This window comes from Nothobranchius furzeri, chromosome 11 (genome assembly GCF_043380555.1).
Source record: "Nothobranchius furzeri strain GRZ-AD chromosome 11, NfurGRZ-RIMD1, whole genome shotgun sequence".
NCBI classification, from domain to species: domain Eukaryota; kingdom Metazoa; phylum Chordata; class Actinopteri; order Cyprinodontiformes; family Nothobranchiidae; genus Nothobranchius; species Nothobranchius furzeri.
The window spans coordinates 58,645,587-58,666,926 of NC_091751.1; the positions used below are offsets into that span (position 1 = coordinate 58,645,587).

At 40.6% G+C, this 21,340-nt stretch overlaps 1 protein-coding gene across 1 annotated transcript; it reads right to left on the reverse strand.

Annotated features, from left to right (window-relative positions):
• Positions 1-416: 416 nt before the first annotated feature.
• slc25a36a (solute carrier family 25 member 36a) lies at positions 417-19,108 on the reverse strand. Its single transcript, XM_015957246.3, has 7 exons — positions 18,679-19,108; positions 17,403-17,567; positions 14,877-14,954; positions 11,390-11,490; positions 5,721-5,787; positions 5,356-5,645; positions 417-3,260 (listed from the first exon to the last, which is right to left on the reverse strand). Exons 1-7 carry the CDS (start codon positions 18,717-18,719, stop codon positions 3,067-3,069), a joined length of 936 nt encoding a protein of 311 aa, XP_015812732.1. The 5' UTR covers positions 18,720-19,108; the 3' UTR covers positions 417-3,066.
• Positions 19,109-21,340: the final 2,232 nt, after the last annotated feature.

Genomic DNA, 21,340 nt, shown 5'->3' on the forward strand with positions numbered 1-21,340 from the left:
ATTAACTTTGAGCCACAGAACATCTCGTGCAGATGTTTGACTTATTTGAGAGCTCAAACAAGAAGGCTTAAAACTTGATTTAACAAAACCTGGGATTTGGCTTTCTCTGCTGGTAGTGGTAAGTAATTACAAGCACTTTGCTTTAGGAATATATTTTCGGTAGTTTATATTCTAAATTAGTAAATTGATACACATAATTTTCTGTATATTTTCTTTTAATTATACTGGTCATTTTAAGCATGAAAGATCAGTGTAAATTTTTTAATTCAATTCAAAGAAACTTTATTAATCCCAGAGTGATTATTTTTTTGGGTAGTTTTACATTTTAGAACGCCAAAAAGAGAATTAATTGAATTATGGATGTATTATTTATGAAATAACTACAAATATTCTTAAGACAAAAAAACATTTAAAAATATACTCCATAATTTTTATTGTAAATAACTTTTATTGGCTTTCGTGTTAAAAAAAACAGAAAAAAAACAACACAAAACACATAAAAGACTGAGCTGACAAACCATTCCGAGTCATGATGGCTTTCAGCTGCATCTTATCCAAGCGTACAGGGTGAAGACACTAACACAAAGCTGAGAGGCAACTCATCAAGGGAAACTTTTGTCCTGTTGTCTGTTCATGTCAAAACCAAGATGATGACAAATTTAAAGATTTTAGTGTTTTACAGCAACATGGACACAAGCAACTGCTTTGTTAAATGTAAATGATAACAGGTTATTATAACATGTCTGAAATAATACTGCAGCACATAAGGGATGAGAGTTTAGGACCAGCATCTTAAATGAAGGCATTCAATTTCCAATGATTTTTTAGAAATAATCTCTCGTTTCCACATGCGTGTGTAAAGTAGCACTAAAATATCGAAAAAAAGGTAAGACACCATTTATTCTTTTCAGATCTGGATCTCACACTTTAAAAATCTAATTTCCAAGATTTAACCTCCCAAAGTAAATCTTTTTTTCTCTCCATAGTGTTAAAAAACGACTGGATTTTTAACTCTCCCACGGAAACACCTCAAACGTAATGTTGAAAACAATATGCAAAGAACCCGAACCACAGTCTGAAAGAAAGTGAAGAAAGACGTAAACATCCCAAATGACACAAGCAGCCTAAACTTTGAGAAATGGAAAACTTTTTGTGAACGTGACTGAACAACCAACCAAAGCCGCGGCCCAAACGCGCACGTTCGTGCGTTTGATCTGCAGCATTTGGTAGCTTTTGCATGACAGCTCTCTGCAACGTACAAACACATGGGAACATAAACAAAAAATATTAATATTCATGTCAACAGTCAATGTCAAAACTGATTCAATTGCACAAAAATGAAAACAATTTTTTGCAAAGGCAAACTACAGCATGATCAGAAGTAGGCTGGGGGGGGGGGGGGGGCACAGATATGCATATACACTATATTATTTACAAACAACTGAAAACTCTAATCTGTACATACATCTGCTATAGGAACTGTTGCGCAAAATACCAATTTGAGAAACAGTAATACTTTTTTTCCTTTTACAATGTACAAGTTTAATCTGTCCACACAATAAAAAGCTAAGCACAAGCCCCAAAAGGCCACAAAAGTGCATGTTATCAGGTAAGTTGGAAGCCACTGGTAAGGAAGGACTGGTACGAGTCAACGCTCCCAGTTTCACACCGGAGCCTCTAAAGGCTCCAGACTGCAGCGATCTGCAAGATTAATAGTGAGTGGATGGAAATCCGGAGTAGATATTTATTATACATACAGGCACACGACTGCAGATGCACAACACACACATTCTTGAACACAAAAAGATCAACAGACTTGTTAAAACACACAAATACAAGCATGCACACACGCACGCGCGCGCGCACACACACACGCACACACACACACACACGCAGGCTATAGGTGAGGAAACTCTGTCAAAATCCTCTCACTTCAATACTTTCTCTAAACGGTCACGTCTGATTCAAGTAGCAACCCCTAACAGAAGATCCTCTGTACCTTTTGGACTGTGTCTCGCGCTCTCACAGCTAGATCTAAGTCCTCAGCAGCAGCAGCAGGTGGAGCAGAGGCTGACCTTAAGTTTTAACAAGTCTCTGATGAAAACCAACTTCAGCCAAACCGTGTCACCACTAGGTGCTTCTAGAGGAATGAAATGCTGACTCGGGGTCAGTTTTTAATCCTAGCGCCCAGTGTAATCCACCGGTGGATGCACTGCTGCTCGTCTAAGCGGCAGCTGTAGTGTTCAGAGGAGAATGCATGAAGTGACAATATAAATACTTACAAATGTATTATTTGTCCTAGAATACATTAAAAATAATAAGAATGCCAAATTTATAAAAATGTGACACAAAATGGTTGTGGTTTATTTTTTGTTTGTTTTCTTTTCAAATAAATTTGACATCTTTTTGTGAATGTTTAATTTTTCAGATAATATTTTCCTTTTTCCTTTTGGTTTACATTTGGCTGATTTTAGGGTAAAATGCCAATCCTACTGCTGTCACCATGGCTGACACAGATCCATGTATCACTTACGACAAGAATTCAGTCCATTCTAAAGTGTCAGTTTTAGTACATAGTGAAGGGTGGACCAGGTGGCCTGACAACCCACACAGACCTCTTTGTTTCTATTTCCACTTCCTTCTAAATATCACGTTAATAAGAAATTCCAAGTTTCTGACCCATAAAGCCTGTTTTAGTTCAGTTACTTTCATACATTCACCTCCCACCAAACACCATGAGAAATGCTGCTCTTTTCCTATTCTTCAGTCAAAAAGATGAATTAAAGCCAATTCAGCAGCCAAACACTTTCTGTGTCAGTGCCTCCTCTCACCTCTGAATCATGCTGCCTGCCTCTCCTGTGAGCTCTGCTCCACCTGCCCAACTACACCAGATGATGCTGATTTTGTACCAAAAATGAAAAAATAAATGTGCGTCTTCATCGGTTCCTGGTCCACTCGAGTATCTTCAGATTTCCTTTGGTCTTCATTTTGACGTCACACCCACAGTTCCAAGCGCATCGTTCTCAGTTCTTCACTTACCATCTCCTCCCTAGAACTGGAAGGAGACTAACAGCTGAGCAAGTAGACCACCACCTCGTAGGTGCACATCATGATGGCAGTGTTAGGGATCTGTCTGACCAGGTGGGTGGTTAGGCCGCGGTACAGCGCCCCATATCCCTCCTCTCTGGGTACCGTCAGGAGAGTTTGAAAGAAGGAGCGGTACTTGCTGCCTTCCTCTCGTAGCCGTGTGCGAATCACTTCTGCAGGAGGAGAATAAAGATGGAGAGATTAGTTTAAAAACTGGGGCAGCAGTAGCTCAGGAGGTAGAGCGGGTTGTCCAGTAATCGGGGAACGGTAGGTCAGGGTATCTACAGGTTTAAGGAAGCCAAATTTCAGACTTTTTAAGAACTTTTTAAGGCCACTTTGACCAAATTTAAGCTATAATTTCCAGCTATTGCCTGGAACCGGTGCTAACCACGTCGCAAATGTGGGATTAGCCATCCAGTAACCATTAAACTTGCACTTCCCCATGGCGCAAGCTCCCACTAGCTTAACCAGCTAATGTGCTCATCTAAAAATAGCCCCCTTTCACAACCAACTGAATGTGTACGGTTCCGCTTACGCCAACATCATACACAAAAAAAAAGCTGAAGACTAACTAGAAATTCACAAAAATTTTATAGTAATAAAATAATCTAGTTTATTGGGCCTTTGGTAATTTAAGACCTTTGGAAACTGTATTTAAAGATTGTTTGTCATTTTTAAGGATTTTTAAGGCCTTAAATTTGGAAAAGCAAATTTAAGACTTTTTAAGACTTTTTAAGGACCCGCGGATACCCTGGTAGGTTCAGTCCTGGCTCCTGGCAGAGAATGCTGCTGTTGTGTCCTTGGGCAAGACGCTTAAACCACCTAGCCTGCTGGTGGCGTTTGGAGGGACCAGTGGTGCCCGTGTTCAACAGCCTCACCTCTGTCAGTGCGCCCCTGGGAATCTGTGGCTACACTGTAGATCATCATGATTAGGGTGTGAATGTGTGTGTGCATGGGTGAAAGACTGTGTTGTAAACCACCTTAGGGGGGTTCTAGGACTGGTAAGGAATCAAATACAGGCTTTTCCCCATTTATAATACGTAGCTCTGTCTAAATAGTACCAAAATCTATTTGATCCTAAAATAATGTACAACACCCACTGACTGTATGTCTCGAGGTTTCAGTATTACGACAAAGCTGCACATGTATGTGTAGAATTACAGCTCTATTTGCAGCATGAGACAAACCTGACACTCTGCAGGAACAATAAGAAAGCGGTCTCACCAAAAATGTAACATGTCTTTACACAGTAGTGCACCCAGGTGTACAGCTAAACATCTGCTCAATTTACTTTTCAAGTCGAGTTTGGATTGAAGCTAAGATTAACTTGTCCAAAACTAGCTTGTGGGTCTGAATCAGCGGCGGCTCGTCAAGTCAGGTCAAATTTGATTTCTATAGCACCGTTGAATGGCAAATAAATAGTGTTGCACACAGAGTAAAAATACATCAAAACAAGCTACAAAGACTAAAACAACAAAAAAATACAAAACTACTAAAAGATTAAAAGCAATAAAAACCACAAATTAACCTGAAACCTGGAGGTTTATCAGCAGAATGCCAGGGCATACTAATGCGTTTTCAGACATGCCGTATTCAGGACCACAGTATCAGCTGTGTTGTCCTCCAGAGGTAGGCTGTTCCACAACACAGGAGCCATCACAGATAATGATCTACCCTGTCCATAGGGGGCGCTAGGGTAACACCCTCCCTGACTTCAAGGCAGAAAAGAAATCTAAAAATTATAAAAGCTACAATATGTATTCATATATTTACTATAAATGTGTCTGTTTTGCTTAACTGTGTGCACCTACATGCAATCTGAATCATTTACTCATCATTTTCACCAGCTGTCTCTCATTAAACTGAATTATCTCCAAAAGAATCATTAATTTCACTCTTGGGGCTCAGGGAAAAGCAGCTAAACAGCCAATAGCATTTGGTTGCTAGCAAGAATTTGACAATTTTGAAAACTGGTTATCTACTTTAATTTCTGTCATGTCAGTGCCACCTACTGGTGTAGCAGAGTACTGCTCTAACGTGAAAATGCTTTGAGACACACAGGCTGCTGGAGACTGAAAACTCAACCTGGAAAACAAACTAAGGATAAAACTAAATGGAAATCATTGATTAAAGGTGTGTACGATAGACGTGTGTATTAATTATTATTATTATTATATAGTCAAATTTACTATTATAAGAGTTGTTAAAATTTTTTTTTTAATATTTTAACCTTTGATTGAAATGAAGGCAAATGGGACTGAAGCTTACCGTGAGGATAGGCAATAGAGGTGGCACAGGTCTTGGAAGTGGCTGCTGCTAGCATCATGCCCACGAAGTCCGAGGCATCTTTGACGGACTCGTCCTCCTCGTCCATGCTGCTGTGGACTTTGGATTCCTGCAGCTTACGCTTGATACTTTCATAAATCACAAAGTGGATAACGGTCTCGGAGATGCCGGCATACGAGGCCGACATCCCTCTGTAGAAACCTCGTAGACCATCCATCTGGTACACCCGCCGCACACACTCAAAGGCACTCATGCGCCGCTCGCCGCGGTTTCTGGGATCAGAAAGTGACGTTTTAATCCAGCTCCAACAGTAATATCATTTAGATGAAGCAGCTGCGGCTCCTTACCTGGAGTCCAGCTGCAGGCGGGTTTTGATCAGCCAGATAGGGTTGGTGGCCGTGATGGCGGTGAACCCTGAGAAATTCAGAGAAAGTCAAAGGTTCAGATAGATGTCTGGAGACTTGTAAAAAAAAAACAAATCAGCTACACTAACATTCTATACAGCGCAAAGACAGAGAGAAAGCTTTTCACAAAACAAGATCAGCTGGCTTTGTCTTTTTGGACTCTGCAGGCTGAATCTTCAGTTCTTCTAAAATATTCTACAGAATAATAAAGACAGAAGCTGTAAAAGACACATAAATCTATGTTGGGAGGAAAAAAATCACTGTGAATTAAAGACAAGAATCATCTTTTTCATGTGAAATATTACTTAGATAAAACACAGTTTTGTTAAATGTCCCAATTGACAACATTTCTGCATTTTTTATATAAATGTTTAATTGATTTTCATTAATTTAGGATTTTTTTCTGTAGGATTTTTTTTTTTTTGCTAATTAAAACAACAGAAATTCTAACAAAAACAGTCTCATGACCACTCAGTGGGCCTGAGAGTTCACTCTAAAACTGTTCCAAACTTTATGTGGTAAATAATAAAAAAAACAGTGTTGACAAGCTGCTGGAATTATTTAAAATCTGAGCTAATTTAAATAAAAATTTTAGTTTATTACTGAAAGTCTAATTTTAAAAGGAGGACCTGCCAATAATAAGGCCTCAAAAATAGCATAAACTGGAAGAGAATGATGCGCTGCACAGATTGTGTTTATTAATCATTACAATTCTAACTAATATGACGTTTGATACATAGCTAATACAAAATTGAGGCCAAGTGTCTTAAAAAGTCTTATAAACTGAAGTAACAAGTGAGTAAAAACGCAAAGCCATCTGCAGGAGCCTCCTAACGCCAGAGCGAGTCTAAAAGACACATCTAGTGTATGAGTGCAACAGAAGGCTAGGTGAAGGCAACGGCAAGAAGAAGAGAAGATTACAGGTCTGATGGAGAGAAGGGCAGAAGAACAAAATAAAGAGGAAGAAGAAAAGAGAGGGAAGAGGAATGAAGTAGCGTCTATGGCGTTTACTCACGGGGGAGGGGCAAAGCTCCTCCAGCGCCTCCCCGCTGCAGCTAGAAGCCTGCAGATTTTGGGGGAATCAGATGGCGGGGGTCTCCCACCCAATCACGCAGGGGTGAAAGCTTTACAGTAAAGCCCTAAAATAGACACAGGCTTTTCTGTACCACAGTCACACACAAGCAGCAGTCACATCTACCCCAAACCCCACCACCCGCACCCTCCCCATCACACCCCCAAAGAAGAGGAAGAAGAGATGGGCGGTGGGGGGGGGGGAGGCTGAGCCCCCTCCACCCATCTTTCTTTAAAGTGAAACCCAACCCCAACCAACCAATGTTTTCATTTACACTTTTATCGTTTTTGCCATTTCGTCAAATGGAACAAAAGAAAAATAGATGAAACCAAAACCCAACTAATTCTGAAGCTCTGAAACGAAAAGGAATCAAAAAGTCTGTCAATCGACTTAATTAAAGGAGGAAATCAGATGCAACTGGAAAAGGTTCAAACATAAAGCGCGGCAGGCGGAAATGCTAACCTTGCTGTGGTGGGAGAGTGAAAAGAGGAATGACTGATGATTAAAATAACGATGAAACAATGGCGATGGGACAAGGATTACATCTCAGTCTGCTACTAACCAGTCTGACCAGACAAGACTAATCGAAACAGCAAGGTGTCAAATTAAAATTGATTAAATCACGCTGGTCAGCTGAGACAATTAGGAGAATGGTTTGATCGTTTATGCAGCTTTAAAAAAAACATTTAGATTTTACTTCATATGAATTATTGACAAAAATCCAACAGATTTGCCTAAAATACACTATAAACAGCTAAATTATCAAGTTAACTAAGTTATAAAAATACAAAAAATCAGAAAGTGAAGCTATCAACACATAATCCGTTGGCTTACTAAATCAAAATCCCTGCTTCAGCTGACGCCGAGTAGAAAGCAAAGAACATGCTGCTGCATGCGCTGCGTTTTGATCCTTTTATAAGCACGATATTTGTTCTGCACCTCCAGTGGGGTTTGACCTACATTCAGAGACAGGAGCAAGTTTCAGAAAAGAAGTCTGACTGAAGTGATGAGTGGGAGCAGCCGCTTCCCTCCAAATCACAAAGAAGTCAGCGTTTCAAAGCCAGGTTGGCCAGGAGGGGAAGCCCTCCGAAGACTTCATTTATAAAACTGGATACTATTATCCTGCATCTAGATTTTAGAGTGATGAGGTTCTGGCACCGAACGCTGCGAGCTCACTCTTGTTAATCTCTCACTCGGTTGTTGGTCAAGTTGATGTAAATGTGCTTTAGAAAGACAGCGATGAGTTTATGTGGAGTGGTAAACTGTGGTCCAGTACGGACAACCCTTGGTGGGTTCAAGATGCAATAAAATGTAACAATCCAGCACTCTTGTTGCTTATTTGTTGTGTTAAAGACCAAGTTCACTGACAAACTGTTCTTACTTATTTTTTTAAATATGATCTGTCACTCCAAGTTTCACATGCAGGCTGAAAATGTGAAAATGGTCTTCTACCCCCATTTCCTGCATTAGCCGCTGATAGAAAATATACGGAAACTCTCAGATTAGAAAAGTCTGTCAGATCTACGTCACACTGTAAATTAGCATTTATGGAATAAACCATCTTGGCTTAAGACAGGGAAGCCCGTTTTTGATCTAGCATCCAGGAGAGAACAGAGCAGCTGGTAGAAGCTAACCGTTAGCATTAGCAACTCCACAGCTGCTGGGTTTTACAGGACGTTGCATCGACGTCACCAAATGCAGATGGGAGTTCGGAAGTAGCTGGCGCTGCATAGAACGCTATTTACTCTGTTGACTGGGTGTTAAATGTCGAAATTCTGTGTGGTCTACAGTTATTACAATTACTCTGATCGGGACAAAGACAAACATTTCTCCCCAAGTCTCGAATGTAGTGTATGTAGTAAAAAAAAATGAAACGTGCTGAAAGAAGACGGCAGAAGTGGATCGTAATCTCCAGCTTAAAACAGGAGCTGAAACGAACAATGCTGAAGAGGTAGGAGATTACTAAATGTTTTATGGCATTTTATTAAACAGTTACTGAGGCCTAGTCCACACGTAGCCGGGGTTTTTGAAAACGAATATCCGCCCCTCCAAAAACTTGCATCCACACCACCTCGTTTTAAAAACAAACTCTGTCCACACGTACCCGGATAAATACGTTGTTAAAGAGCAAGTCACCCCCAAATCAACTTTTTTTTGCTGATAAACTAAATAAACAAGTGTCTAATCGTGCTGCAGACACGTGTAGTCAATAATTTGGCACTTAAGTTAAAATTTAAATTTTCTGCCTAAAACTGTCAGTGTTGTGCCGTTGTCAGGTAAAAACTCTGCACTGTATTTGAATTTAAATCTGCCACCGCTATTGGCTAAGAGGTATGCTATGATGTAAACTGGTACATTATGATGTCACAATGCTGTTGTGAACCTGTGTGTGTGTTTGTTAACGGCTCCGCCCTCTCGGTCTGCCAGGCAACGGCATTTGTTGCATTTTTCAAACATGAAGTGGGAGTGGAGTTAGACTCTGGTAGGGGGTGACTTGCTCTTTAAGGACACGCCAGACCTGTAGGCGGCAGTACTTCCCCCGTTCTTAACCTCGTCCTTCGTCTGTGGTCTTCCGCAAGGAGAAGTAATTCCGCTTGCAAAAAAAAAGCAAAAAGCGCTTGGACAATTGATGGATCGGGTAGTGACAGAGCGCAGCTGTGAGCTTCCATGCTGTCGGCTAGTGTAAACACAGGTCGCACACGTGATGTCAGCATTTTTTTGTCGTGGAAAGTGAGGTTGCGGACCTTAAAACTCCGGTTTTGTCCGTCCACACGCAGACACCCAAAACGGAGAAAACGCAGATCTTCACTTTGGCCGGAGTTTTTAAAAAGATCTGTTTTCGTGTGAAAAAACTCTGTTTTCGTGTGGATGACAGGCCAAAACGTAGAAAAATATTTACGTTTTGGCATATCCCCGGCTACGTGTGGACAGGGCCTTAGAAACACAGCCATTAAAAACAGCAGGTCACCGCAAATAGCTTTCAGAGTGCTAATGTTTTAGCGGTTAGCTCAGTCTTGTAATGTGACGTTTAAACCTTATTAAAATCAAACAAACGTGCCAAAAATTTGGATTTAAAAAGGCATAAAATGTTAGACGATGGTCATTTAGGGCTTCTCGGGATCACTAACTAGTTAACCAACCTGAAATAAAATAGCTTTAGGCTTCCAGGCTTGTAAAAGGCTTTAATTTGGTTTGCAGTGTAATATGAAGCGTGCAGCATGAGGTAGTTTGTTGTGTTGATTGTTGTTTTATTCTAGGTCACTGAAGCAGTCGGTTTTCTAAATGGTGAAGTTCATCTGGAACTTTAAACATTTTTAATAGAAGAAACTGACTAACGCGCCGTAAAAAGACGTGACAAAAGTAATAAAATGGTGACAATAGATGATAGGAAACAAAATAAAAACACACTGAGTCCAGAAATCAGTGGCAATGACAAGGTTAGCATTTCATTTGTGTTGACGAAAATCTAAATGAAATCCACACGAGTGTTTTACTTTACCTTTACTGTGCTGATGTAACAATTAAGCAGGGGGGAGGTGTGTGTCAAGAAGGCTAGGCAGTAACAAAACCTTATGGTAAAGGCCTAAGCTATCACCATACCATAAGAAATTACTGTATCATTACAATTTAACAAACCATTATGAGATGTCAATTTAAAAAAAGATCACCATGGTTTTTATCATACCAGTGTAAAGAAATATGGTGCTACCTGCCGCGTCCGCCCGAGTGCCGGGGGCCCCGGTTGACCTTTGGGGGCCGTGTTTTCTTCTCTGTACACACAGAGCAAAGAAGGGGGCCCAGACCACACTGTTTAAGTTACAACTGGGATGGTAAACTATTTACAGAGTCCTCTGGAGAGGCCTCAAAATAAAAAAATAATATTTAAAAAAGGGCAGGAAAATAAACAGAATGGAGGACATGAGGGGCTGGAGAGGATGAAAGCACAACCTAAACTTTAAGGGCCAAAAGTTTTTTTTAATTTGGTTACATAACAGCTGAAATATTTACAGCAACAATTTCAGCAGTGTGAAGGCTGATGTTGTAATCTACGTGGATTATCAGATGTTTAAAGAGCTAACGAGGGTTGAGTAATGCAGAAGTAATGCGTATTTGTCCTTTTATGAAGGTATTTATGAATAATCTGGGATTATGTGGAAGCTAAGTGGTTCCAACATGGATTGTTTCATAAGTAAATATGTTTGATCCTCGTAGTCTTAAATTGTGCTTTCTGATAAATTACTGAGGTTTGGATTTATTATTCCTACATGGGAATCAGCTAGAAAATGCTTACTTATGGAAAACATCATCATATAGCTTTAGCATGCTTTATGAAGGCGGGGGGGGGACATCAAATTGTAAATAAATAAATACATACATGAATGGGTAAGTGATGAGGATTTAATGGAATAAAATGAAGTCTTTCAACATGTTTCTGAGTAAAACCCATCAGTGAGATGCACGGCCCAGGCCGACTGACAGACGGTCAAGCAGGCAGATAAAACGGTGACACGAGGAGGAGGAGAGAGGGAGCCGTCTTTACCTGCCATCCCAGCAGACACCATGTGCACCTGGGTCGAGTCTGGCTCCAGCACTCCATTCAGCTTCTCCTTGGCTGTCGAATAGGCTGCAAAGTAGATCGCCCTGAGGAAAAAATAAAAAATAAATAAACGTGGAAAAGACAAACTGAATATTACTGAATGAAGAAAAATAAAACTCAGTGGATAAGTAAAGACCAAAAGTTGGAGTGTGAGTAAATAAAAATATGCTTTAATAAAAAAAAACATTATTTAACAGCTGATGACAGAAAACACACAAAGATGTTTCAATGACATAAAAGTACCTATAAATGAGTACAGATAAGAGCTAAAATCAGCAAATGTCATGGGAAAGGAGGCCACTGAAATGAGGTTTGTGTGTGTGTGTGTGTGTGTGTGTGTGTGTGTGTGTGTGTGTGTGTGTGTGTGTGTGTGTGTGTGTGTGTGTGTGTGTGTATCGTGTTCCTAATTAAAGATGTATCTACCCTGACCTTAGCTGCTTCTCTCCCCATAAACGTCACAGGATTTAGTAAACATTTCTGCAGACTGGAATTAATTCCCAATGATTTCCACTTCCTGTTGAGAAATTTCTGAAGGGAAAAGTGTGCACAACACACACACACCACACACACATCTAGTCAAAGCACGTTTTACTGTGTGTGTGTGTGCGCGCACACATGACTGACGCTGGTTCAGCAAGATGTCCGCCTCATTGTGGCGTGTTGCTAATAAACGTCAGCAGGATGTCCAGGGGATTGTGCTCTCATTAGCATCAGAGGATGTTTTTATTTAGCTTTCAAGCATCATAGCACAGTTTCCTAATAAGAGCAGCAAAGAATGCCGACCTTTGTCCCATAGTTACCACTGCAAATGCATCCAGTTATACTTATAATTACAGCTCATAATTCATTACTTTATAATGCACTCACAGCTCATTTAGACCGCTGTTTCATGCCAAATCTGGATTCTTTAAGTTCTATGATTACGTAGCAGCAATTTTATATGCAAATTAGCATTTGTGAGAGTCAAAGAGCAAATTTCATGGAGGGCACGTTACTCCAAATAGAATAGAAAAGTTGGATTATTACAATTTCTGCAAATATTGTTGTACAATAATAAATGTACAATGTGTGCAGCTCCAAATTATAGCTCCAGAAAAGTTATGGTCATAAAACATGTGTTTTGTACAATTTATGAAAGCAATTTCACAATAATTCAGTCTGGGTCAAAGACACTAAAGGCAGCCAATCAGAGGCATGGGTAGTTCTCACTGGAAGGTCACAACATGGGAGGGATCAACTAAACTGTAAAAAGGTTGTTTTGGCCAAAACAAATGTGAAGAAACAGGCAGGAGAAGCCAGAAACCGAGTCAAAAAAATATAAAAATATGGGCAGACTCAACAGAAAAAACCAAAAAGCACAAGTGGAAGTCATGGGTTTCGTATAATAATTAATTGGAACAGCAGTAGCTCAGAAGGCTGAACAGGTTGTCCAGTAATCCGAAGGTTGCAGGTTTGATCCCGGCTACGACTAGAGAATGCTGCTGTTGTGTCCTTGGGCAAGACTCTTAACCCACCTTGCCTGCTGGTGGTGGTCGGCAGGCGTCGCCTGAGGGACAGCTGTGGCTACATCGTAGCTCATCACTACCAGCATGTGAATGGGTAGATGACTGATTGTGCTGCGAAGTGCCTTGGGGGGGCTGTAGAACCCTAAGAAGGTGCTTTACACATATGGCCATTTACAAAAGTAAACCACTGAGAGGAAGGTGACAAATAGTCATGTGACACAGCATAGGTTGGGAAACATCCACAGGTCAGAGTTGAGACAGCTGCCTGAATGAAAACAGAAGTCACATGACCAGTAAGTAGCTGGACGACACCTGCTGCTTCATTCAGGCCGATTAACCAACTCTTAGTTATGTAACGTTGCCCAGATAAGCTGGAAATCTAGTTTTTTTTCCATCAGGACTCAGATTTGAAGCACAAGCGTCTGTTGCACCATCACGAGCCCAACGATCATTTCTATGTTTGCAGCCTGCCAGAGTAAAGTACGCTCAGAGAGTGAGAAGCTAAGACGTTCGACTTTCCACCAAAGACGTGTTTCCAGGTTTGACGAAACAAACTCGATAAATGACGCAGGCTCCTTTCTTCAAGCTGATAACGGTGCTGATTACAACTGGCCCAAGCTTTCTAAACCAGTTTTTTGTCAACACTGAAAGACTGTGGTGACCTATTTTACTGTGTTTGGTTATGATATGAAACATTTGCAACAGATCTGTGTTCTTTAGCCTTTTGCTTAAGAGAGAGGCTGAGTTGGTTATCAAACAAAAAAATGTTACAATATTTGGAACAATATGGCTGCACTCCGATTCTGTTCATAACTTATGGACAGGATTTCTAGGCGCAGCTTAGGTGTTGAGGGGATCCATTTTGGTGACCTGAGGATCGGGTCTGCTTTTTGCAGATGATGTGGTCCTGTTGGCCTCATCAGAACATGATCCCCAGCTTTCACTGAAGTGGTTCACAGCAGAGTGTTAAGTGGCTGTGATGAGAATCAGCTCCTCTAAATCTGAGACCATGGTCTTGAATCAGAAAAGGGTAGAATGCCTTCTCCAGGTCAGGGATGAGGTCCTGCTCCAAATGGAGGAGTTTAAGTATCTCAGGGTCTTGATCACGAGTGAGGGAAAGCTGGAGCGTGAGCTCGATAGGCGGATTGAAGCTGCATCTGCAGTGATGTGGGCGTTGTACCGATCAGTCGTGGTGAAGAGAGAGCCGAGCCAGAAGGCGAAGATCTCAAACTTCCGGTCGATCTATGTTCCTACCCTCACCTATGGTCACGAGCTTTGAGTAGTGACCGAAAGAACGAGATCACGGATACAAACGCCGAAATGAATTTTCTCCGCAGGGTGGCTGGACTCTCCCTTAGAGATAGGGTGAGAAGCTCAGTTATCCAGGAGAGGCTCGGAGTAGATCCGCTGCTCCTCCACATCGAGAGGAGCCAGTTGAGGTGGTTCGGGCATCTGGTCGGGATGTCTACTGGATGCTTTCCTGGCGAGGTTTTCCAGGCATGTCGAACTGGGGTGAGACCTAAAGGAAGACCCAGGACACACAAGAGGGACTATGTCTCTCGGCTGGCCAGGAACACATTGGGATTCCCATGGAGCAGCTGGGGAGAGGGAGGCCTGGGCCTCTCTGCTTAGACTGCTGCCCCCGTGACCCGACTCCGAATAAGCAGAAGAAAATGGATGGAAGAATGGCTACCTGTTTATACTCAATATGTAGATGTCTATGGGAATGTGATTATGTTACACAACATAAATTCATGAATTATTTCATTTTTGTTTTATTCACTAAAGCTGTTCCTGGAAGTAGGTGTAGACCTTCTAGGAATGCCCACGTAACACCATGACAACTTGTAGCTTACAAATACATCACAAGAGCTCTAATGAAAACAAGAAAACCCATAAAAACACTCAAAAGAAAATCCACATACCTGGAAGGTGCCACACCTACAAGATTGGGACCCAGTCCTCTGAATAGTGAACGGAGTCCTTCTCTTTCTAAAATTAACCTGCAGAAAGAGAAAATACTTCACAATGAATCATTGAAATTAAACACCAGGAATGCGATCCTCTATTTCAAATGACCATAAATCATTATAACCCTAAACCTTTAGTCACATTTACTCAGACTGTTCTATCGTCTACAGTAAGCCCATTATGAAAACCAGTTGAACCAGTAAACTAGAACCTCCTTGGCAAAAGATCAAAAGCTGACACTAAACCCAACTTATACAAAGTCATTTCTGAGAGACCTAGAAAAAAGGACCTATGTCCTCTCCCAGATTATGTTTACAGTGTTATCAGCCCATCACGTTTGTCTCTAGTCGGTTCAAAGATTCCTCACCTGTGTCTAAACTAACCCAGTTATTTGACTGACTTCGCCTTCAACGGTTTTTACCACATGGACCCAAAACACAAAGAAAAGCATGAAAACATCAAGACAACTGATCGTTTTTTTCCCCAAGGTGAGTAACTAAATTTTTTACTGTTAATTTTATTTTTATAAAACGGCTACACCTCTTTACCTTATCAACATGTTAGGTGGAGGTCTGCTCTCTCCAGGAAATTCATTAGAGCGGTTTTACCAATTCAGCTTGCTTCTCACACCAAACCTTCAGTCAGGAATCTTGGCGTGACCTTTGACCTAGCTCTCACCCTGGATTCTCATGTCAGTTCTCTTGTTCGCTCTTCCTTCTTCCATCTCAGGAACATTGTTAAGCTGATTCCCATTCTGTCTCACTCTGAACTTGAGACGGTTCTCCACACCTTCATCTCCTCACGCTTAGACTACTGTAACTCTCTTTTCACGTGTCTGAGCAGAACCTCCCTGAACCGTCTGCAGGTGGTTCAGAATGCCTGTGCTCGGCTTCTGACCAAGTCCTCCAAACACACCCACATCACCCCGCTTCTCCTCCAGCTTCACTGGCTGCCAGTCAACTTCAGGGTTCATTTCAAGATCCTGGTTCTGGTCTATAGGGCCTTACATGGACAAGCACCATCTTACATTGGTGATCTTCTTAGTGCCTACACCCCCAGCAGGTCCCTGAGGTCCAGTGATCAAAGCCTACTGGTTGTGCAGCACCAGGCTAAAGACCAAAGGTGACGGATCATTTGCTGCTGTAGCCTCCAGACTCTGGAACTCTCTCCCCCTGAGCTTGAGATCAGTGGACTCAGTGGTCTCCTTTAAAAATCAGCTGAAGACTCACTTGTTCAAGCTGGCTTTTGTATGACCTTCTTCACCTCTCTCTTTATTCTGCTCTCCCCACCTATTCCACCTTCCTCAGGATCCACTGATTTCCCTCTTTCCTATTCACTCTCTCTCTTTCTTAACATTTTTTTAAATCACAATTGTCTATTTTTTGCTCATTTTAAATATATTTTTAACCATTTTCTAAATGCTTTTTTATATTTTTTCATTTTTTGTTTTTGTGAAGCGCCTCGTGATTTTTATCTTGAGAGGCGCTATAGAAATGATATTTTCTTCTTCTTCAAATACAAGGTCTGTGCTTGGAACAGTCAAAACGGCTTCCGAGGAAAGGAGGAGTCTGGAGTAAAGGTGTCTCTGTGATCTCTGGTTTAAATTAAAGCTGAGCCACTTTGCCTCCTCTGTCCTGCAGCTATCCATGTCGCAATGTTCCGTTTTTGCCAACAGCTGCTTGTCTTGAGGGCAACACAAGAAATTGATTTGTGTTGGCAACAGAAGATTTGGATTAAGTGAAGTCCCAAAAAACAGGGAGGTTAAAAAATTATCTTAAAGAGAACAGTTGAGAAGACTAAAACCACGAACCAACAAAAATGAAAATGTGCCTTTGAGCCAAAAACGGACGTGAATTCTGGTTAGTCCTTTTGGTTTCTACTGAACAAGGAAAGTGCAAAGTCAGCATGTGTTCATGGTAACCCGCTAAGATCTCAGGGATAAACGACACTGCTCCGATTTCCGAGACTAAACCAAACAGGCTAAGATTTGTAATACAAAACATAATGAACACAAGTGTTTAGCAGTGGAAAATTCCACTAACAGCATTATGCAATATGTTATAAATGTTCTGTTAAAGTGAAGAAAAGGCTCACCAGGGAATGAGAGTAAAGCTGTGCAACTAAAAGACATGAATATTAACTGGAAAACAGTGAATTTAACCTCACTAATATCTTGCTATAGAAGGTTTAAATCATTTCCCAATAAACTTTTAACCAGTTCAGGATTTCCCAGTACTTTCACTTGTCTGTTGAACTTCCAGGTAGTAGATGTTTTTTAAAAGAAGAGGAATCATATGTATGATTTGTATTAGTAGAGTAAAATTAAGAGATATCAGTTTTATTGTTTGTCACTAAAGTTATTTTTTCTTTGGCTGCTGCCTTCATTCTGTAAATCAATCAAATCCTGCTAGTTTAGAAGTAAACTGAACCCTGAGAAACCAGTGAATGCTTCTAAAATCCCCCATTTTTATTTTCCTTACTTGAGACAGTGCAGAGGCCCCGGAGGAGAAACCCGAGCAACGCTGGCTCCGTTGACGGTGCTGAGCTGAACTTCAGAGATGTACAGTGTGATGGAGGAGGACTGCAACCTGGTCTTGACAACTTCCAAAGGACAAGTCAGAATAGCACCCACAGTACCACCACATCTGGGAGAGGAAGGGTGAAAGACACAAAGGTTACAAAGAAAGGGAAAAATATGAGAAAGTTCACCTAAGCTTGGTGATTATAAACAAAAGGGAAAAAATCCAAGCAATCTGTTTTTGCAAGACTTGAGAAAACTAATTATTTGCATCATTGTGAGTTATGGGCAAGTTAAGAAAACTAGGGTAGCTCCACTACTTTGACTTTTAGGGCAACATGAGTTATTGTGAAATTCAATCTGGTTGGCTTACTTCTTTCCTACCATGGTTTCAGACATACTTATTTATAATCGTTTCATAAATTATCCACCTTTATTATAAAACTGCATACGTATGAAGAAAAGTCTTGATTCCTTATTGTGGTTTCTGCAAAAATCCACTGAGGCACTACAGCGTTTTCAAGTTGACATTGTGGCATTGCACTCCGAGTAGCACCAGCTATATTTACCTTTGAAAACACCACTGCACATTCATGCTTACAGCAACTGGTGACCCTTGGCCTACTTTCTGCTGCTGCATATGAGTGGCTAGGAAGCAGCAGCAGGCTGAGGCCTCCTCAAGAAAACGCACTGTTGATTCTGCTCATTCGAGCCTGTTTGGTGGTTTTTATGTCTGCTCAAATATGCGAATATCCGACAAGAGACGTAACGGAATTTCTGCGCTTGTTTTAAGATTACGTATCTGAACGTGAGTTTGGTGAGCGGATGCTAACAGAGGAGCTGATAAATGAGGGTAAAACAGAGGCGACGAATCCGGAAACGAATACCATTTCCTACCAAAATAAAAGCATTGTTTTATGTTCAAACTGTAGATATTTCAATGGAAAAAGCGATATTTAATCTTTTTAAACACCCAAATGTGTCTATTAAGTCGAAATGTGATAATGTTGTGGTGGTCATTTTAGTAGTGGGAGAGATAAGGATTAACCGGAAGTAACATTGGAACAGTTTTTGACGTGATCGACGTGATCAGAACTGACAGCACGCGCTGCGTAGAAAAACGACCCTTTTGACTTTGTATTGATCTCGATAAGCCGCACGAGTCTTGTTGAAAATCACAGCTGTGCATTTATGGAAAATTAGCCAATAAATTAATACAATAAATTGTCACGACTTACCCTCCAGCGAACAAATGAACCAGTGTGTCCCTTTGGCTCATTATTTAGCATGCTCTGCCCAGCAGCACACCTCGGGCTGCGGGAGGGAGGGGTCAAACACGGACTCGGTTCCGACCCGTTCCCGCTGCTTTCTGGCTACGAGATGATGCGCACGTCGAGAGACAAACGACCACAAATCAGCGGCAGGGCAAGTCTCCGCTGATTCAGACTGCAGAGGGCCGAACACCACTATCTTCTGTATCTCAGCTTCTTCTTTGAATCAGAACCCGACCAGAATAGCGCAAAGCTGCGAGCTCATCGGGCTGCGTTCTGACTCTGAAACAGCCCGGTTCTGTCAAACAGTTTTATAGGACATCCGCGGGCTTAACTTGATTGTCTCGTCTGCTTTCATCGCTGCAGCAAAACGGGAAGGAGGCAGAGCTCATAGTATTTACTGTACAACCATAGGTTGAAGACGGACGCCGCTATTGGTCGGAAAGGGTTCTGACGTCACGGCGTTTCCGCCCTCATCATGCCGAGTTCACATGTTCGTTGCATGAAACCGGAGGGATTATTTGGAAATCTGATGTCTGGGATTTGAACAAGTACATATTTTTGTAACTTAGTTTCATGAATTTCTATGAGATGTTTAACTTAAACAAAATACGCCGATGTTATGTATTCATAGACCTTTACAACTGTGTTATCATTTGCAAGCCTAATCTGCTAAAATACCAAGTTTTGCAGAAATAAACATACTCTTTGATCCTTTAATATCTTTGTGAAGAATCTGAGATAGACCATCAGATTCTTTATATTTAACTGTATCTGTTAAAAAAAAGTCAACCTGTCACTGTAACGAAAACATATAGACTCTGCCAAAGTAGTAAATAATTACACAAATTTTCAAAATCGCACATTTATAAAGCTGTCACACATTACAGTTTACCAGTGGAGAAGCCATTTTAGTTGTTTACATTTAGATTCATTTTCATGCACATCTCAATATTTTAACACTAAAATCAATTAAGTGTGTTGATAATGAAGCTAATCTGATCCACATGCTTTTTGTATGTCTGAAAGATGCCATCATGTTAAAACATACATGTGTAAAAATGTGCATAATAATAATAAATATGATAAAATCTATCAGCATGCAAGAACCCAAAAGTAGGATAATGGAAAAATAACTCTAGATTATTGCTGTGAAAATCAATTCTTTTTAGAATCAGGGCTTCCAGTTTGGGTGCCAGAGATAAGATTGAAAGTCTAACGTTCTCTTTGCTATTGAATGTTGGGATTAAATCATGCCTATTTGTTAAAATAAATAAATAAATAAATAAATAAAATAAAAATCCCCAAAGATCTGTTTGACTTTAACAAGAGAAAAGTGGTTCCTTTGACTAAATTAATACACAAGTTGTTTATATTTCAAATTCTGCACAATAAGGAGAGTGCCATTTCAGCTAATCTAGAACTAGAGCAAACTGTGTGGGTTCAAAGTACAGGAGTCAACAATCAGAAAGAGATTATGACCAGATATAGAGCCTAGCCTTTTGAAGTAATTCATAATGGTTACAAAAAGAAACCAGAAAATAAAAGATATAAAATTAAGTTTGTTGCTAAATGTAATCCCTCCCAGCAACCTTTTTTTCTGGATGATTTTACATCTGCTGAAAAGCACAGCAGTGAGAACATTATGATATGGGGTGTTTTCAGTATTTCAGGGATTAGGCAGCTGGTATATTCAGCTATTAGTTCTTATGGAAGAGAATAACTTTTTTTTTCATGCAAGTGTGATTTTTAAAACTCAGCCCAAGAGGAGAAACCCGAGCAAAGTCAGCCAATGGCCAAGGACAAAGAACACCCACACAAAAAACACAAGTTGTTAAAGTTTCACTTCAATTGGTAATTGAACCTATATGGCAAGACTCAAAGCCCTGCAGGTTTTATCCACTGATTATGTTTATTTTTATTTTATAATAAAAACATTTTTTTAAATATTGGCAACACTTTCCGATAAGGGTCCCTTTATTGACGTTATTTAGTGCATTATTAGGCATTAATTTACAAAGGATCCCTTTATCAACATTCCCGATATTGTTACCTATTAAAGAGACAGTGTGTAGTTTTTACCATTAATCTCTGGAAAAATCCATCGAAATGTTGGCCTAGTGAACTAGACCAAATTCTTGCTTTGCAAAGTTTGGTCTAGGAACGCTCGATTTGAACCTCCGCAGCCCCTAGCAGCATTTTGGCTGGCCAATTGCAGCTCTCTAGAGGGGTTTCAGTCCTATAGAGCACTGTGACTGGTACACAATGGTGGGCCAGTCACAGTGTTTTATCCGCTTTGTGGACCAATCAGAATCAGAATCAGATTTTTATTGTCATTGTCATCAAACACAGCTCACTGACTAGGAACTTGTTTCGGTGATAAGGTGCAACATGAACACACAAAAAAAACGTAGTAGGTAATAAATTATAAATAATTTGTACAATTAGCAGCAGGATAAACAGTGCAAGCATAATATTACAGTGACTGGTAAATAATGTGCCGGTTAATGAAGGTATCACCGAGTGTTCAAGAGACAGACGGCAGAGGGGAAGAAACTGTTTTTGTGGCGAGAGGTTTTGGTCCTGATGGATCGTAGCCTCCTGCCAGACAGAAGCGTCTCAAACAGTC

Bases quoted from the DNA above. Each gene is read 5' to 3' on its own strand.
- slc25a36a (XM_015957246.3), bottom strand. From the start codon at position 18,719: ATGAGCCAAAGGGACACACTGGTTCATTTGTTCGCTGGAGG. The intron at 14,955-17,402 runs GTAAGGAAAATA...CTCTTTCTGCAG, and splicing joins GGGCCTCTGCACTGTCTCAA to GTTAATTTTAGAAAGAGAAG. The intron at 3,261-5,355 runs GTAAGCTTCAGT...CTCCTCCTGCAG, and splicing joins CTCTATTGCCTATCCTCACG to AAGTGATTCGCACACGGCTA.